The 15433-nt window shown below is 43.0% G+C and overlaps 1 protein-coding gene across 2 annotated transcripts in view; it reads left to right on the forward strand.

Annotated features, from left to right (window-relative positions):
* The first annotated feature begins 1878 nt into the window (after nt 1-1878).
* Nucleotides 1879-15433, forward strand: part of CCDC191 (coiled-coil domain containing 191) — an 84753-nt gene continuing 71198 nt past the window's right edge. Inside the window, exons 1-3 of one of the 2 annotated variants that reach the window (XM_059687801.1) lie at nt 1879-2152; nt 4923-4961; nt 12688-12829. In XM_059687801.1, coding sequence (XP_059543784.1) covers nt 2063-2152; nt 4923-4961; nt 12688-12829 — 271 coding nt within the window. In that variant the 5' untranslated portion in view covers nt 1879-2062. Of the gene's footprint in view, nt 2153-4922; nt 4962-12687; nt 12830-15433 lie in introns of those variants that run through there. The other variant, XM_059687802.1, reaches the window with a different exon arrangement.

Genomic DNA, 15433 nt, shown 5'->3' on the forward strand with positions numbered 1-15433 from the left:
GTCCTGATAAGAAAAGATCATTAAATTCAGAAGAAGTTTCATGACATTTAAAGGCTAAACATTTTGGAAATATAACCTACAAAAAAAATTAATTATAGCCTGTTTACAACTACTTCCAGCCTCAGATTTTTCTATATATCCAGGGGAATGGGAAAAAGTCCCTGAGCAATATGATGACATCAACCCCATTTAAATTCAGTTACTGAATTTTTGTCTGACCTGATAAAATCCAAACAAATGGAAGGACGAAAGTGAAGACTAATCACAGAAAGAATGCTATGCAGCCAAGGCTCACTCTCAGCCTTGCAATGTGTAGAGAAAAGTCACACTGCTTGGGAAATACTGATCATTTTACATATGAGAAAACTGAGGCTAATGAAGTCACCATTTGGGAAGTGTCAGAGCCAGGACTTAAATCATAGAAGTCTGACTGTAGGTTGTACTCTTATAGGCTGGTAGCCCATTAGAGGTCCTGAATCTTGTCCATGAACATATGCAACATTTACTTATGTTACTCCAATGTGTACTCCAATGTTAAGATATAATTTTAAAGTCACCTATTCCGTTTTGCTCCATTTATTTGTCCCACTTATTCATACATTCATTGGTTGATTCTTGTATGTGCCCTGACCTGGATCAAACCCGCAACCTTGGGTATCAGGTCCACGCTCTAACCAACTTACTGGTAACTACCCGCCTGAGCTACCCAGCCAGGGTGTAGGTATCACAATTTAATCAACCATCGTCATTCTGACGGACCCTGAAGATGGAGCGGGTCCCAAGACCACTGCAAAGTTCTGAGGGCACGGTTTCCCTGATCTCGTTTTCACCAATCTCAAGTCCAGTTTAGTTTACGTTTCCTGGAAGGGTTCTATACATATACACTGTCTTTCCATCGTTACCAGACTCCAATGATTTCAGTACTATCGCCCCCATTTTGCCGAGGGGCCTGAGAGTTATTAAGCAAGTCGCTTGAGGTCATGCAGCCACGAAGTAGCTAGTGCCAGCCGTGGGCAAACTACGGCCCGCGGGCCTCGGCCCGTTTGAAATGAATAAAACTAAAAAAAAAAAAAAAAAAAGACCGTACCCTTTTATGTAATGATGTTTACTTTGAATTTATATTAGTTCACACAAACACTCCATCCATGCTTTTGTTCCGGCCCTCCGGTCCAGTTTAAGAACCCATTGTGGCCCTCGAGTCAAAAAGTTTGCCCACCCCTGCTAGTCCAAAGCTCCCGCTCTAAACATCTACCCTGCCTTATGCACCCAGAATGGACTGTCCACGCAAACATCCATGCTCGGTCCATAAGGACGGATGTACCGCCACTCCAGGAGCCACCTCCAGGCCTCGCGGAGCGCTGGGCTCAGCGATGCGGGATCCTCCCACCCGCTGCAGAATCCTGGGCGGCCCGGGGGAAGCTTTCGGCTGACAACTTGACCCTTTAGCAGAGGCCAGTTGAAAGCAGGTCCCTTTTACTCAGAGATGCGGTGAAAGCTCACACGGTCTGGGAGAATCTGGACACGGAAGCCACCAGGAGAGAACCAGAGAAGGCAAGGGGGGATTCGTGGTGGGGAGTTCAACAGTTAGCGCAACACAACCAGGAAGTGTCTGGGCGCGACGCGACTCATCACCCGTGGTAGTCCCCACACTCTCAGGGAGAGGGGGCACTCACTCACCGACAAACCTCCAGACTGTTCTTGTCTGGAGACCCCTCAGCCTCCTCACAGCTCGTTTCCACGTGTCCCGCTAGCAGAATCACCGCCTCGGATGCAGAGCCAATCAGGGAGCATTGCGTCATCACCGGGCGCCAGGAAAAGGCAAAAGTAATCTCCTCGCGAACTCGAGCGAAAGCCGGGACCTTGAACGGCTGCCGTTGCCACGGGTAACCGAGCTAACGCGCTCTGCCTGCGCAAAGCCTCCTGGGAATGGTGGTTCGCCGGCGCCCCGCACCTGCCTTCCTTACGGGCGGGGGAACTACAATTCCCAGGGAGCTGCGGTAGCGGAGTGGGCAGAGGAGTGGGTGTTTCTGCTTCGGCCCAGCTCCCGGTCTGAACCTGGAAAATGCTGCTGGCGCCCCAGGAAGGGTCCTCCTCAAGGAAGAGGACGGGGCTGAGTCGCTGGAAACAATTAACAAGGAAGCTGAGTCCCAAGGTGATCTATCCCAATCGGGAGTTACGGGGCGCCGGGACCGTAACTGACTCCCAGGCCAGTCGCGTCCCCGCCTGTGCTTCCTCCCTTTTCTGCCCAGAGCATCCTTACCTGGCCCGCCCCTGCCTTGACCGCCCTGGAGCCAGCGTTGCCCTGGTGAAGGGGCCCTAGGAACTCTGGGGTCTGGGTACCTTGCGGCTTTGGTGGGCAGCATCATGAAGAACTGTTTCTTGGTAGAAATGTATGTGATTTCTACTTCAGTTTCTGCTTGTTACAAACCGGAGAGTCTGGTAGTGCTCGTCTGGTTGAAGAGAATTCACGACCTCTTTCGCCTCCTACTTACTACCACCCCAGAGTTTTGGAGAAATTCCCGCACATTCATTTTTATTTTTTATGTTTTGCAAATCAGGGAACTGGTCTTTATTGGCAGGGGAAGATCTTCACGTTAAGTTCTCGGCCTGATTACAAAATATCTAAAATGAATTCATCAATGCAAGTGGATACTGAATATATCAATACTTGATTCTGAATTTCTAAATTCAACCATCATTTTAAAAATAGACCCTCTTTGTATTTGTTCCCTCTTTTGATGAATTAGCATCCCATGGTAAACTAACCCCATTTTAAACTTGAAACATATGTAAATGGCATGTGCAAAGTCAGTCACAGGAGGCGTGCTTTGCACAGACTACCTTTTTAACAGCCACAAAAATAAATGCCTTAAATGTAGGTGAGAGTACCAAAATGGAGCTGGCTTCTCAGCTTTCCGCCCCAGAGCAGTTTCACCAGCTGTTTTCACCCTTAAGTTATACTTTTTTAAAAATCTAATCTATAGACATGTGGCCTTTCTGAGGGCCCTAGGCAATTGTGCTTACAGTTTGTTCTAAATATACCAGCTAAATAACGCACTGGATATATTTCACTTGTCCCAGATACTGGAGGGTACAGATTGGGGCATTAGAGTTAGAAACAGTCTGAGTCTATTGTAATGTACCAGTTCCATTGGACCCAAAAAAGGTTATGGATATAGATTTGATGATGAAAAGTAAAAATTTGGGTCAATTTCTTAGGACTCCAAAGGAAGGATTTTTGCTGCTAGTGCTCACTGTTACTGCCTAGAGCAGTGGTTCTCAACCTTCCTAATGCTGCGACCCTTTAATACAGTTCCTCATGTTGTGGTGACCCCCAATTTCATTGTTACAAATTGAACATAATTAAAGCATAGTGATTAATCACAAAAACATTATGTAATTATATATGTGTTTTCCTATGGTCTTAGGCGACCCCTGTGAAAGGGTCGTTTGACCCCCAAAGGGGTCTCAACCCACAGGTTGAGAACCGCTGGTCTAGAGGATGAAATGGTAAAATCACGAGCGCCTCAGAATTCAGTTGTGTTTTAATAGAATCAGCTCTTTGTTGCAGTAACAAAATTATTCAGCAGCACAGCTGCATTAATAAGTTCTCTGTAAGGCACTTTGAAGGTGAACTGTTATGTAAGTGAAAGTATTATATCTTTTCCTCCTCCGTGTTTAGATATTCCCTTATTTATTTAAAAATCCACCTGAATCATTAGCAAAGCAAATACCCCTATTCATTAAGTGATTATTAGGGGGAATTCTCCAAGTTTTTGAATGTTACAGAGAGTGAAGAAAGGAGGTGTATGACTTGTCTGATTAATATGTAACTGACCTTGGTAGAAATTCATGTGATTTCTACTTCATGTTCTGCTCTGTAAAACAGTAGAAGATTGATTATCCCTCATTGTACCTCCCTCCCCCAGTTCTTATTGGACCAAACAATATCCCTCCTGTATGTAAGATAAGAAGGCCTCATGCCCTAGCCTCTTTGGCTCAGTGGATAGAGCGTCAGCCTGTGGACTGAAGAGTCCTGGGTTCGACGCCAGCCAAGGGCACGTACCTGGATTGCAGGCTCCTTCCCAGCCCAGGGCCTGTGCAAGAGGCAATCAATCAATGTGTTTCTCTCACGTCAATATTTCTGTCTTTCTCTCTCTCTTCCAATCTCCATAAAAATCAATGGAAAAATATCCTCCAGTGAGGATTAAAGAAAAAAATAAAAGGAAGCCTCATGCTACAGGCTACCCCCGAAAAAGAGGGCCTATGGCAGCGATGGCGAACCTTTTGAGCTCGGCGTGTCAGCATTTTGAAAAACCCTAACTTAACTCTGGTGCCGTGTCACATATAGAAACTTTTTGATATTTGCAACCATAGTAAAACAAATACTTCTATTTTTGATATTTATTTTATATATTTAAATGCCATTTAACAAAGAAAAATCAACCAAAAAAATGAGTTTGCGTGTCACCTCTGACACGCGTGTCATAGGTTCGCCATCACTGGCCTAGGGAGAAGGGCAGACCCTTCTCTAAGCAGATTTGCTTCTGTGACACTTGAATAAATCTGGCAATCAGTGTTTGGGTTTTTATAAGCAACATAATACCTAGCATTCCTCTATCTTGGCTCTTAACCCAGGAGAGCTTGACAAATGCTCATTCCTGGGCCCTGCCCCAAACCAAGGGAATCGGAATCTGGTGGGCCTCGGCAGGAGATGAAAACATTCAGAAGATGCCCCAGAGAAGGCTCCGTGTTTCTTCTTCCTATCATTCTGAGTGCTTTTGTTGCTGAAGTTTCTAATGAAACAATTTGGGGAAAGAACAAAGGACACTTCCATGTGCTTTAGTCAAAAGGATAGATTAAAATGGCAAAGTTGATAATGACATTGCTATGGATTAATATTCTGTATATATTCTCCACAGCCTGCTTTTGACCCTGGCAATGTGGGACACTGGATTGAGGTAAGGATATTGCACAAATTAAGATAGAAAGAAAATTGAGAGTCAGACATAATCAGATTGAAAAGAAATACAAATAGGTCTCCATTTTGCACATATGTTGTTTTTGCTCCCATGTGACTATATATATGTTGCCTTAGTTCTTGAGGCAAGAAGAGGAGAGGAGAGGAGAGGAGAGGAGAGGAGAGGAGAGGAGAGGAGAGGAGAGGAGAGGAGAGGAGAGGAGAAGCCTTAGGAGAGGCCTTCCTCAGGTGATTGGAAAGACTACTGTAGTTACATTAACCTACGGGACCATGCACTAGGTAAAAGCTATGTGTGCATCACAATTAAGAATCTTCTACTGACTAGAGCTATCCAAAAATGGAGTGGGCATTTTTATAAGTGTTTTCTATCACAAGAGTTTTCAAGTGGATTCTAAATGGTCACTTAATATTAGGACTAATGAAAATATGTTTGATTCAGTGAGGGGATGGGGGGATTGGATTAGATAACCTCTGAGACCTGAAATGTATATATTTTTTAGTCCAACTACCATTTAAGTTGAAAATACCATTAAACCACTTGAAGTGCATGCCTCTGAGTATCAATTTGGCAACTTGCCATACTCAGTTCATTTGTGCACCACATGGTTTACAATCATGCGGCTTTTCCTGGGAAAATGTTCTTCTACCTGGTAGTATTTTGAAGAGTTATTACTTATCTGAATTGATAGAGATTATGAGCATCAGGCCAAATGGAACCTAGGCCAGATATCATTGTTTACCATTTATTCATCCACCCGGTATTTATTAAGTGCCTACTAAGTGCTAGCCCTCTGTTTGGGGCACTAGAAATAACATAGTGCGCAGGGAAAGTGCACTATATAGCGAGGGATAAACAAAGCTGTTGGGAGAATTACAGGTGTAATGGAAGCACATGGTGAGGGGTTGCTAATATCGGTGAGCCATTTTCCTCTTTCATGTAGTTGTTAGCCAGCTTGACTCGGTTAGGTATTTATCATTCCTCTAAAATTTCTGCAGTAGCTCATTTTCCATTATGTCCTCAAATAGCCCATCTTGAAAAAAATCAGTAAGTCCTCATTTGGTTAGTTTTTATTATTCCTCTAAAACTTCTGCAATAGCTCTTTTTCCATTATGTCCTCAAATCTCCTATCTCGAAAAAAAAAACAACAACAACAAAAAACAGTGAGTCCTCATTTGATCCCTCCATCATTCTGATTGCCATACAGTTTCTTTCTTGTTTTTGTTTTGTTTTGTTTTGTTTTTTAATCTAACCTGTTTGGATATGTAGCCTGGACTTCTTACCATGGTGTTTTTATTATCCTCTAGTGTCCACAATTATTTTACTCCAGTTTCTATTTCTTACCACTCTGCAGAAATTGTCATAAATGACTTACTGACCAAATCTAATGGTCTCTTCTTTGTCCTCAAACTTTTTAATGTTCATTTCTCTGGTTATCACTTTATTATTCTAGAAATCTTCTCCATTATCTTTTTTAAACACTGTTTTCTCTTGCTTCTCCTACTTCTCTGTTAACTTGTTTACTTCTTTTCTGATTTTTCTCCCTAGTATATCACAACTGTAGGTATATCCTAAACAGTTATAACCTCTGGACCTAAGACTTCCAAATCCACTTGAGTGGACCACATGCTCAAAAACAGCTAAGACCTTGTTATGTGGAAAAGGGGGGAGTATATTCAAAGGATGTGGAGCATGGTGAAGATTTAGCCAGGGCTTTCTTCAAAACAGAAAAGGAAGGTCAGTGTAACTACAGCACTGGGGACTTGACTGAAGCAGGTAATCCTATTTTTTTTGTGGTACCAAAAATTGATAGATCAGATTGATCCAGTCCTGAAAGTTCTCAGTGGAAAGGCAAAAGAACAAGAAATGTGAGGCTTATGTAAGAATAGAGGTCTGATGCATGGATTTGTGCACCGGTGGGGTCCCTCAGCCTGGCCTGCAGGGGTCAGGCCGAAACCAGCAGTCCGACATCCCCTGAGGGGTTCCAGATTGCGAGAGGGTGCAGGCCAGGCTGAGGGACCCCACCGGTGCAGGAATCCATGCACCGGGCCTCTAGTATGCATATAAAATCTTGGGTTAATCTCTTCCCGCTCTTTCCCCTCCCCCATTCCCTCTGAGATTCATCAGTCTGTTCCATGTTTCCATGCCTGTATGTTGAGTGTCTGCCCCTGGTGGTCAGTGCGCATCATAGCTACGGGTCAAATGGTTGAATGGTCGGACACTTAGCATATTAGCCTTGTATGTATATGTATATGTATAATATATATGTATATATGTGTGTGTGTATGTATGTATACACACACACACGCACACACACACACACACACTAGAGGCCCGGTGCACAAAAATTTGTGCACTCGAGTGGGGGGGGTCCCTCAGCCTGGCCTGTGCCCTCTCGCAGTCTGGGACCCTTCGGGGGATGACCACCTGCTGGCTTAGGCCTGCTCCCTGGGGGATTAGGCCTAAGATGGCAATCAGACATCCCTCTGGCAGCCCAGCAGCCCTCGGGGGATGTCCACTTGCAAGCGGGGAGCAGGCCTAAACTGTAGTCGAACATCCTTAGCGCTGCTGAGGAGGCAGGAGAGGCTCCCACCACTGCCGCTGTACTGGAAGCCATCAGCCTGGCTTGTGGCTGAGCAGAGCTCCCCCATGTGGGAATGCACTGACCACCAGAGGGCAGCTCCTGCATTGAGTGTCTGCCCCCTGGTGGTCAGTGTGTGTCATAGTGACCAGTCATTCCCAGTCATTCTGCTGTTAGGGTCAGTTTGCATATTACCCTTTTATTATATAGGATAGAGGCCTGGTGCACGGGTGGGGGCCGGCTGGTTTGCCCTGTAGGGTGTCCCAGATAAGGGTGGGGGTCCCGCTTGGGTGCCTGGCCAGCCTGGGTGAGGGGCTGATGGCTATTTTCAGGCTGGCCATAGCCCCTTCAGGGTGGGGGTCCCCACTGGGGTGCCTGGCCAGTCTGGGTGAGGGGCTGAGGGCCGTTTTCAGGCTGGCCAGCAACTGAGGCTCCCAGCCTCTCCTTTTTTTCTTTTTTTTTATTCTGGGACTTATTTACCTTCTATAATTGAAACATTGTTGCTGTCACTGGAGCTGAGAGTCGGTTCCAGCTCTGAGGCCACGGCTGGCTGAAAGCAGGTATCTGGGGTTTGTTTAGCTTCTATAATTGAAACTCTGTTGCTTTTGGAGCTCAGAGCCGGGCCGTGGCAGGCGGGGAACCTTGGCTTCCTCCATCACTGGAGCAAGCAAGCCTCCTGCTCGCTTCAGCTGCGTGGCTGCCGGCTGCCATCTTGGTTGGCAGTTAATTTGCATATCGCCCTGATTAGCCAATGGGAAGCGTAGCGGAGGTATGGTTAATTACCCTTTTTGTCTTTTATTAGATAGGAGATATATATATATAGACTAGAGGCCCGGTGCATGACATCTGTGCACTGGGGGTGGGGGCTCCGTCAGCCCAGCCGGTGCCCTCTCTCCGTGGGCCTAAGCCAGCAGGCAGACATCCCCCAAGGGGTCCTCATGCTGCTGCAAAGGCAGGAGAGACTCCCACCACCACCAATGCGCTCACCAGCCATGAGCCCGGCTTCTGACTGAGTGGCACTCCCCCTGTGGGAGTGCACTGACCAACATGGGGCAGCTCCTGCATTGAGCATCTCTGCCCCCTGGTGGTCAGTGCGTGTCAAAGTTACCGGTTGTTCTGCCATTTGGTAGATTTACGTACAGTGGGGCCTTGACTTACGAGTGTCCCGATTAACGAGTTTTTCAAGATATGAGCCGTCTCTCGGCCGATTTTTTGCTTTGAGTTGCGAGCTAAAATTCGGGTTACGAGCCAGCTTCAGATACCCCACCACTAGTTGGTGCAGCAAACGTCACAGTGAACGCCACAACATCAGCCCAGCATCACATGTCTCACTCGTTCACTTTTAGATTTGACATACGAGTAATTTGAGTTACGAGCTCCATCACAGAATGAATTAAACTCGTAAGTCAAGGCCCCACTGTATTACGGTGTTATTATATAGGATAGTAGCTGAATATTCACACAGAGCAGGAAAAGAAGGGAACCTTTTAAAAGACTCATGGGTTGAGGGAAAGAGGAGGCATATGGTGACTGGAGGACTTGGTTAGATGCGACACCAATGTTATGGAGTAGGGGAGTGAAAGAGAGACATGGATAGGAGGTGGATGTTGGAGAGGAGGTTATCATCATTTGGTTTGACCAATGGAAAATTCTGTATGACATGGTTCAGGATGACCAGTCAGTGGGTTGCTGAAGTCCAATGAAAGGGAAAGCTGTTGGAATACAGAAGATCAAGGCAAACCTTGAGGTTGGGAAATGTGTGTGGGTCTTCCTCGGGGATGTTGAAGTCACTTAGAATCAGACAGATGTGGTAGAACTATTAAGTCTTGGAATAGCTCACCCAAAATGCAACTGTCTACTACAATTTACAATTCATCTTCATCCTGATTTGTTAGACTAACTCATCTTCTTACTCCAGTACATTCTGCTACTTTGAGCTTTTCAAACATTTTCATCGTGTCAGTTCTTCAGTCTTGAGCCTTCATGATTCTACATGCCATCAGATGAAACTCTAAATCAAGACTGGCATTTAATGCCCTCTATCAGTCTACCTCTAACAACCCTTTTACTGATATTCTGTGTGACTCCCTGTCAGGCTAATTTCCTTTCCCTCCAAAAGATAAGACTTTCTTTGCTTTGATTCATGTTGATCCCCATCCTGGGATACCCTTCCTCTTTGAGAGGCTAATTCAGATCCTTCCCTTAAAGCTCAGCTTGAGATGCCCCTCTCAGTAAACAACTCCCCCCTCACCTCAACCACCTAATCTCCTCTTCTCATACTCTTCTTTGGAATTATTTTGACACTCATACACACATTTGCTTGTATACAGAGTGATTAAAAAAGAAGTGGGTACTTTCAAAAATATATTACTCCCAAAACTATTATATATGAACATGAAGTTTGCACATTCAAGGAACTCATGTTTGTACTTCTTAACCCAGAGGAAATGTAGGAGTGCCTTGTAGCTGCTGTTTCTACTATCGATGGTGATTTTCTACAAAGAGTCTAGCATGGACAATAGAATTAGTGTGCCATGGCATATCAGGAGCACATACAGGCATGCTTCACTTTCTTGTGCTCTTCTCTATTGCATTTCACAATTAGTACGATTTCATCAACATTGAGGCAAGACCCTTTACCAGCAAAAGGATTATGACTTGATGAAGGTTCAGGTGATGGTTAGCATTTTTAAGCATAATGTATTTTTTAGACATAATATATTGCATACTTAATAGACTATAGTATAAATATAAATTTTTTAAAAAATACGTTTTTATTTCAGAAAGGAAGGGAGAGGCAGAGAGGGATAGAAACATCAATGATGAGAATCATTGATTGGCTGCTTCCTGCACACCCCCTACTGGGGATTGAGGCCGCAAACTGTGCAAGTGCTGTGACAGGCAATTGAACTGTGACCTTCTGGTTCATAGGTGGATGCTCAACCACAGAGCCACGCTGGCTGGTCTAAACATAACTTTTATGTGCACTGGGAAACCCCACAATTTGTGGGACTTTATTGCAATACTCACTTTATTACTAGTGGTTTGGAATCAAATTCACAATATCTCCAAGGTATGTCTGCATTGAAAATGTTTAAGATCATGGAAATAACTGAGGTACTTCCTTTATAAACTATATGTTTATCTGTAACATAGCTACTAAGTAATAAACTTTAGAAGGTATTTACGGTTTTGTTTAATCACCCTGTATTGCTTTAGAATTGTTTTTGAGTTTCTGCATACATGTTATATGAAACAAACCAAGAAACAGTGAACTCTCTCAGAACAGAAGATTTTAGTTTTGTTTTTCCCTTCATGTTCACTATAAAGCTGGTAACAGAGCTACCATTCAATAAACTAGTTTAAAGAATAAGTTGTTCAATCGATGCAATGTTTATTTCATTGAAATATAATTTAAGATGGACCTCCCCTGTCTCTTATATGTTTATTTTGAAAATACATGGTAAGGATATAATATTTTAAAACAAGGAAATATAGACATTATTTCTAATCCTTAGTATCTTCTAGTGCTTGTGCCCAGTCATATGAATATCTGGGGGGGAGCAGTCAGCAGAGTGGGGAAGTTCAGTGTAAAGGTCCTGAGCTGGGAACATGCTTGCATATTTGAGGAGGAATGAACAAGGAGGTCAGTGTGGCTGGAGTAGAGGGAGCAATGGGAAAAGTAGCAGAGGAGGGGTTGGAGAACTCACAAAGGGCCTGGCGGTGCAGGACCTTAACACACATTATAAGGACTTGGACTTTTATTCTGAGTTGCATGAAATAGGGACCCATGGAGTTCTAACATGAACTGCACTCAAACTAATGGTTTTGAGTGGAGTTCTAACATGTTATACCTTTCATTTTGAAGGGATCTCTCTGGTGAGAGACTATTATAGAAAACTTGTCAGGAAATTGTGGTGTCTTTCAGGATAATAGCAGTAGAGATGACATGAAGGGTCTGGTCCTGGATACATTTTGAAAATAGATTTCCTGATATGTTGTATCTGGAGAGAGAGAGAGAGAGAGAGAGAGAGAGAGAGAGAGAGAGAGAGAGAGAGAGAGAAGAGGAGAGAGAGAGAGAGAGAGAGAGAGAGAGAGAGAGAGAGAGAGAGAGAGAGAGAGAGAGGAGATTCAAAAGCTTTTTTAGGAACTGAAAGAAAGGAGTTGTCACTACCTAAGTTACAAGACTGGGAACACAACAGGCATGGAGAAAAGCTTGTTTGTAGGGAGGGGGAAAGCAGGGGTTTAATTATAAAGTTAGTTCATTTATAATGTGCAGGTAAGCCAAAGTGCCAAGAAAGTTTGTCCACCTCTGCCAATTCCTCCCCAAACCCCTGAATTTGGCCAACTTTTTACTAGATTCTTACTGTTGAGTTAAAATATCCTGAAGACTAAAGTTCAGTGACCATGTATCCCAATTTTGTTGCATCTATAATTTGCCTCTACCATGGCAGGTTCCTTACAGAGTAGTAATTTGAGGAAGTATAGCTGCTCTGCCTCTAGCTCACATTCATATGCAAATCTTAATAGCATGGAAACTAATAAAATATTATATTTTTATTTTAAAAATATTCAAGTGTCAGTGGCCCATAACTAATGCTCTAAACCAGTGGTTCTCAACCTTCCTAATGCCGCAACCCTTTAATACAGTTCCTCATGTTGTGGTGACCCCCAATTTCATTGTTACAAATTGAACATAATTAAAGCATAGTGATTAATCAGAAAGACAATATGTAATTATATATGTGTTTTCCAATGGTCTTAGGCAACCCCTGTGAAAGGGTCGTCTGACCCCCTAAAGGGTCGTTCGACCCCAAAGGGGTCGCGACCCACAGGTTGAGAACCGCTGCAAACAAAAGTTACCTAAAGTTTAAATAACATTTTGTTCAAATGTATACATTGTGAACACCTGTTAAAACATGGTAACATACTATAATTTCATGTTTATTGAATGAAAGTATTTGAGGTGGATGTTTAAGCCTCACAGTTCATTCAAAAATGGAAAAATGAAATTATTTTAGTAGCTGGTTAAAAAAACAAAAACAGATTCTTGAGGACTAGAGAGAAATTTTTTAACTCTGAACAAAATCGTCATCCTATTGAATTTCTTTTTCTGTTACATTAAAGGGAGTGGAGAAAGCCTCAGAATTTGGAGTTTCAAAATCATTTTCAGCTGGAAATTCAGATTTATCCAGAAGTCTTTGGGGCCAAATGATAGATTTGGAAACATCTGAGCAAATAGAGGATCATGATGAAATCTATGCAGAAGGTAAGATAATTCATTTTTTTGCTGTGAAATTAACAACTCTTTGGAGTACAACTTATTAAAGCATAACCTATAATGAATTTCAGAGTTCAGGAAGAAAGCTTTTCTTTCTCTTGCCTTTAATTTTTGCTTATTTTACTGCCCAGAAGCTAATTTACATATTCGTTATCCACCCATTAGTCACTTAGTAGGTCTCTTGGTTATCAGATAGATTATCACGGTATCACAGTGCTTATGTTCAAGTAACCTTTATTTTACTTAATAATGGCCCCAAAGTGCAAGAGTAGTGATGCTGGCAATTCAGATATGCCAAAGAAGCCATAAGTGTTTCTTTTAAATCAAAACATAAGTGTAGAACAATAAGATATTTTGAGAGAGAGAGAGAGAGAGACCACATAACTTTTATCACAGTACATTGTTATAACTGTTCTGTTATTAGTTATTGTTAATCTCGTATTGTGCCTAATTTATAAAGTAAACTTTATGATAGTATGTATGTATAGGAAAAACATTACACATAGGATTTGGTACTATCCACTGTTTCAGGCATCCACTGGGTGTCTTAGAACATTTCTCCCATGGATAAGGGGGTGGGGGAATACTGTGAACCCCTCTTTATCAATGAATGGTGTTTAGTAGATCTGAATTATTCTGTATGTAAGTTATTATACATACAAATATCTGAATTATCAGACACAGGTTACTCAACAAATATCTGCTCCCTTTCCCTGACTTCCTCTGAAAGCCGATGTTTGCTTCTATTATACTGTTTGTTGTTGTTGTTAATCCTCACACGAGGATATGTTTTTCCATTGATTTTTAGAGAGAGTGGAAGGGAGGGAGGGAGAGGGAGAGAGGAACATTAATATGAGAGAGACACATGGATTGGTTGCCTCCCACACGCACCTGACCATGGCCGGGGATAGAACCTGCAACCTAAGTATGTGCCTTTGATCAGGAATTGAACCTGCAACCCTTCAGTGCATGAGCTGACATACTAATCACTTAGCAATACCAGCCAGGGTGCTGGTATACTTTTTACACTTAGTTTCTACTACCTTGATTCATTTTTTCCTGTTTTATATATCATACATTCCTATCTATATTAAGTATCTTTTAGCATCATTCAATATATAGAAACACTCCATTCCCTCAGAGCTGTGTGATAATGCTAATAATGATGAAGGTAATGCTGAAGTAGACATTTTTCTTTGAAATCTCCTTGCCCTACCCATAAAAACTGTTTGATAATGATAATAATGATTAAGGTAATGCTAAAGTAGACATTTTCTCACCTATATATTTAAGAAGATTTTCTGGCTACCACTAAGAAAGGAATCCAAATGAAGTTGACTCCCAGGATATCCCATTCAGTTTTTATAGTCTTTCTCCTGTGTCAATGACCGCTCCTTCCTAGTTTCCTGGTTCTGCCTTCTCTCTTCAGCCTCTAAATACTGGAGTTTCTCAGGGTGAGTCCTTCCTCCTTTGGCAACCTCATCCACTTCTACAGCTTGAAGTACCATTGTATGCTAACAACAACCATATTTATTTCTTCAGCTTAGACCTCTTCCCTGAAATACAGATTCGTGTAGCCAGTACCTATTTGACATCCCTATTTGGATGTCTCATAAGCAACTCAAAACTGAACTCAAGTCTAAAACTGAACTTATCTTCCCCCAGACCTGCTGCTCCCTGGGCCTTCCCTGGCTCAGTAAGCGGTATCTCCATCCTTGCAATTGCTTAGGCCAAAAACCCATAGATTTCTTTCTCTCACATCTCACATCCAGTCCATCAGCAAGTCAAATCAACTTCACCTCAAAACATTATTTTTTATAATGGCCATTTTTAATACCTCCACTCCTAGGCCACCATCACCCCTCTCCTAGATCGTTGCATTTGTCTCCCAGATGGTGTGCCCGCTTCCGTGTGTGTCCCCTTATTGGCTATTTTAACATCGTAGTCGAGTGATCTCTGCTCACCCTCCTGTGGCTTCCCATTGCATTCAGAGTAAAAGCCAAAATACCTAGGATGGTGTCAAGATTCTAAAGAAGGGGTTTTCCACCTCAGCACTGTGATAATTTTTGTTGTGGGTGCTGCTGTGTACATTGTAGGATGTTTAGCAGCATCCTTAGTCCCTACCCGCTAAACGCCAATGTCACCTCCCCCAGTAGTGACAACCAAAAATGACGACTTCAGACGTTGCCAGATGTCCACTGGAGCACGATTTCACCCTAATCTAGCACCACTGCTCTAAACTTGATCCCCACATTCCTGTTTCCTCCAACCTCCTTCACTCGCTTCTCTCCAGCCACTGCTTACTTGCTGTTTCTCCAGCACACTAGACACTCTCCTGTCCTGGGGCCTTTGCATTTGCTTTCCCTCTGTGCGGAGTAGTATTTCCTTTCCTAGCCATGTGGCTCACTTCCTCACTTGCTTTCCTTCTTTGTTCAAATATCTTCTCAGTGAGGCCTCCTTTCACCACCCAATTTAAAAATATCAACATCTATCTTCCATTTCTTATACACCTTTTCTCTTTACCCGACTCTGTTTTTCTGACTTACTTGTTTATAGTCTCTCTTCCCCAGTTAGAAGGTAAGCTTCATGGTC

This window comes from Myotis daubentonii, chromosome 3 (assembly GCF_963259705.1).
Source record: "Myotis daubentonii chromosome 3, mMyoDau2.1, whole genome shotgun sequence".
Classification (NCBI taxonomy): domain Eukaryota; kingdom Metazoa; phylum Chordata; class Mammalia; order Chiroptera; family Vespertilionidae; genus Myotis; species Myotis daubentonii.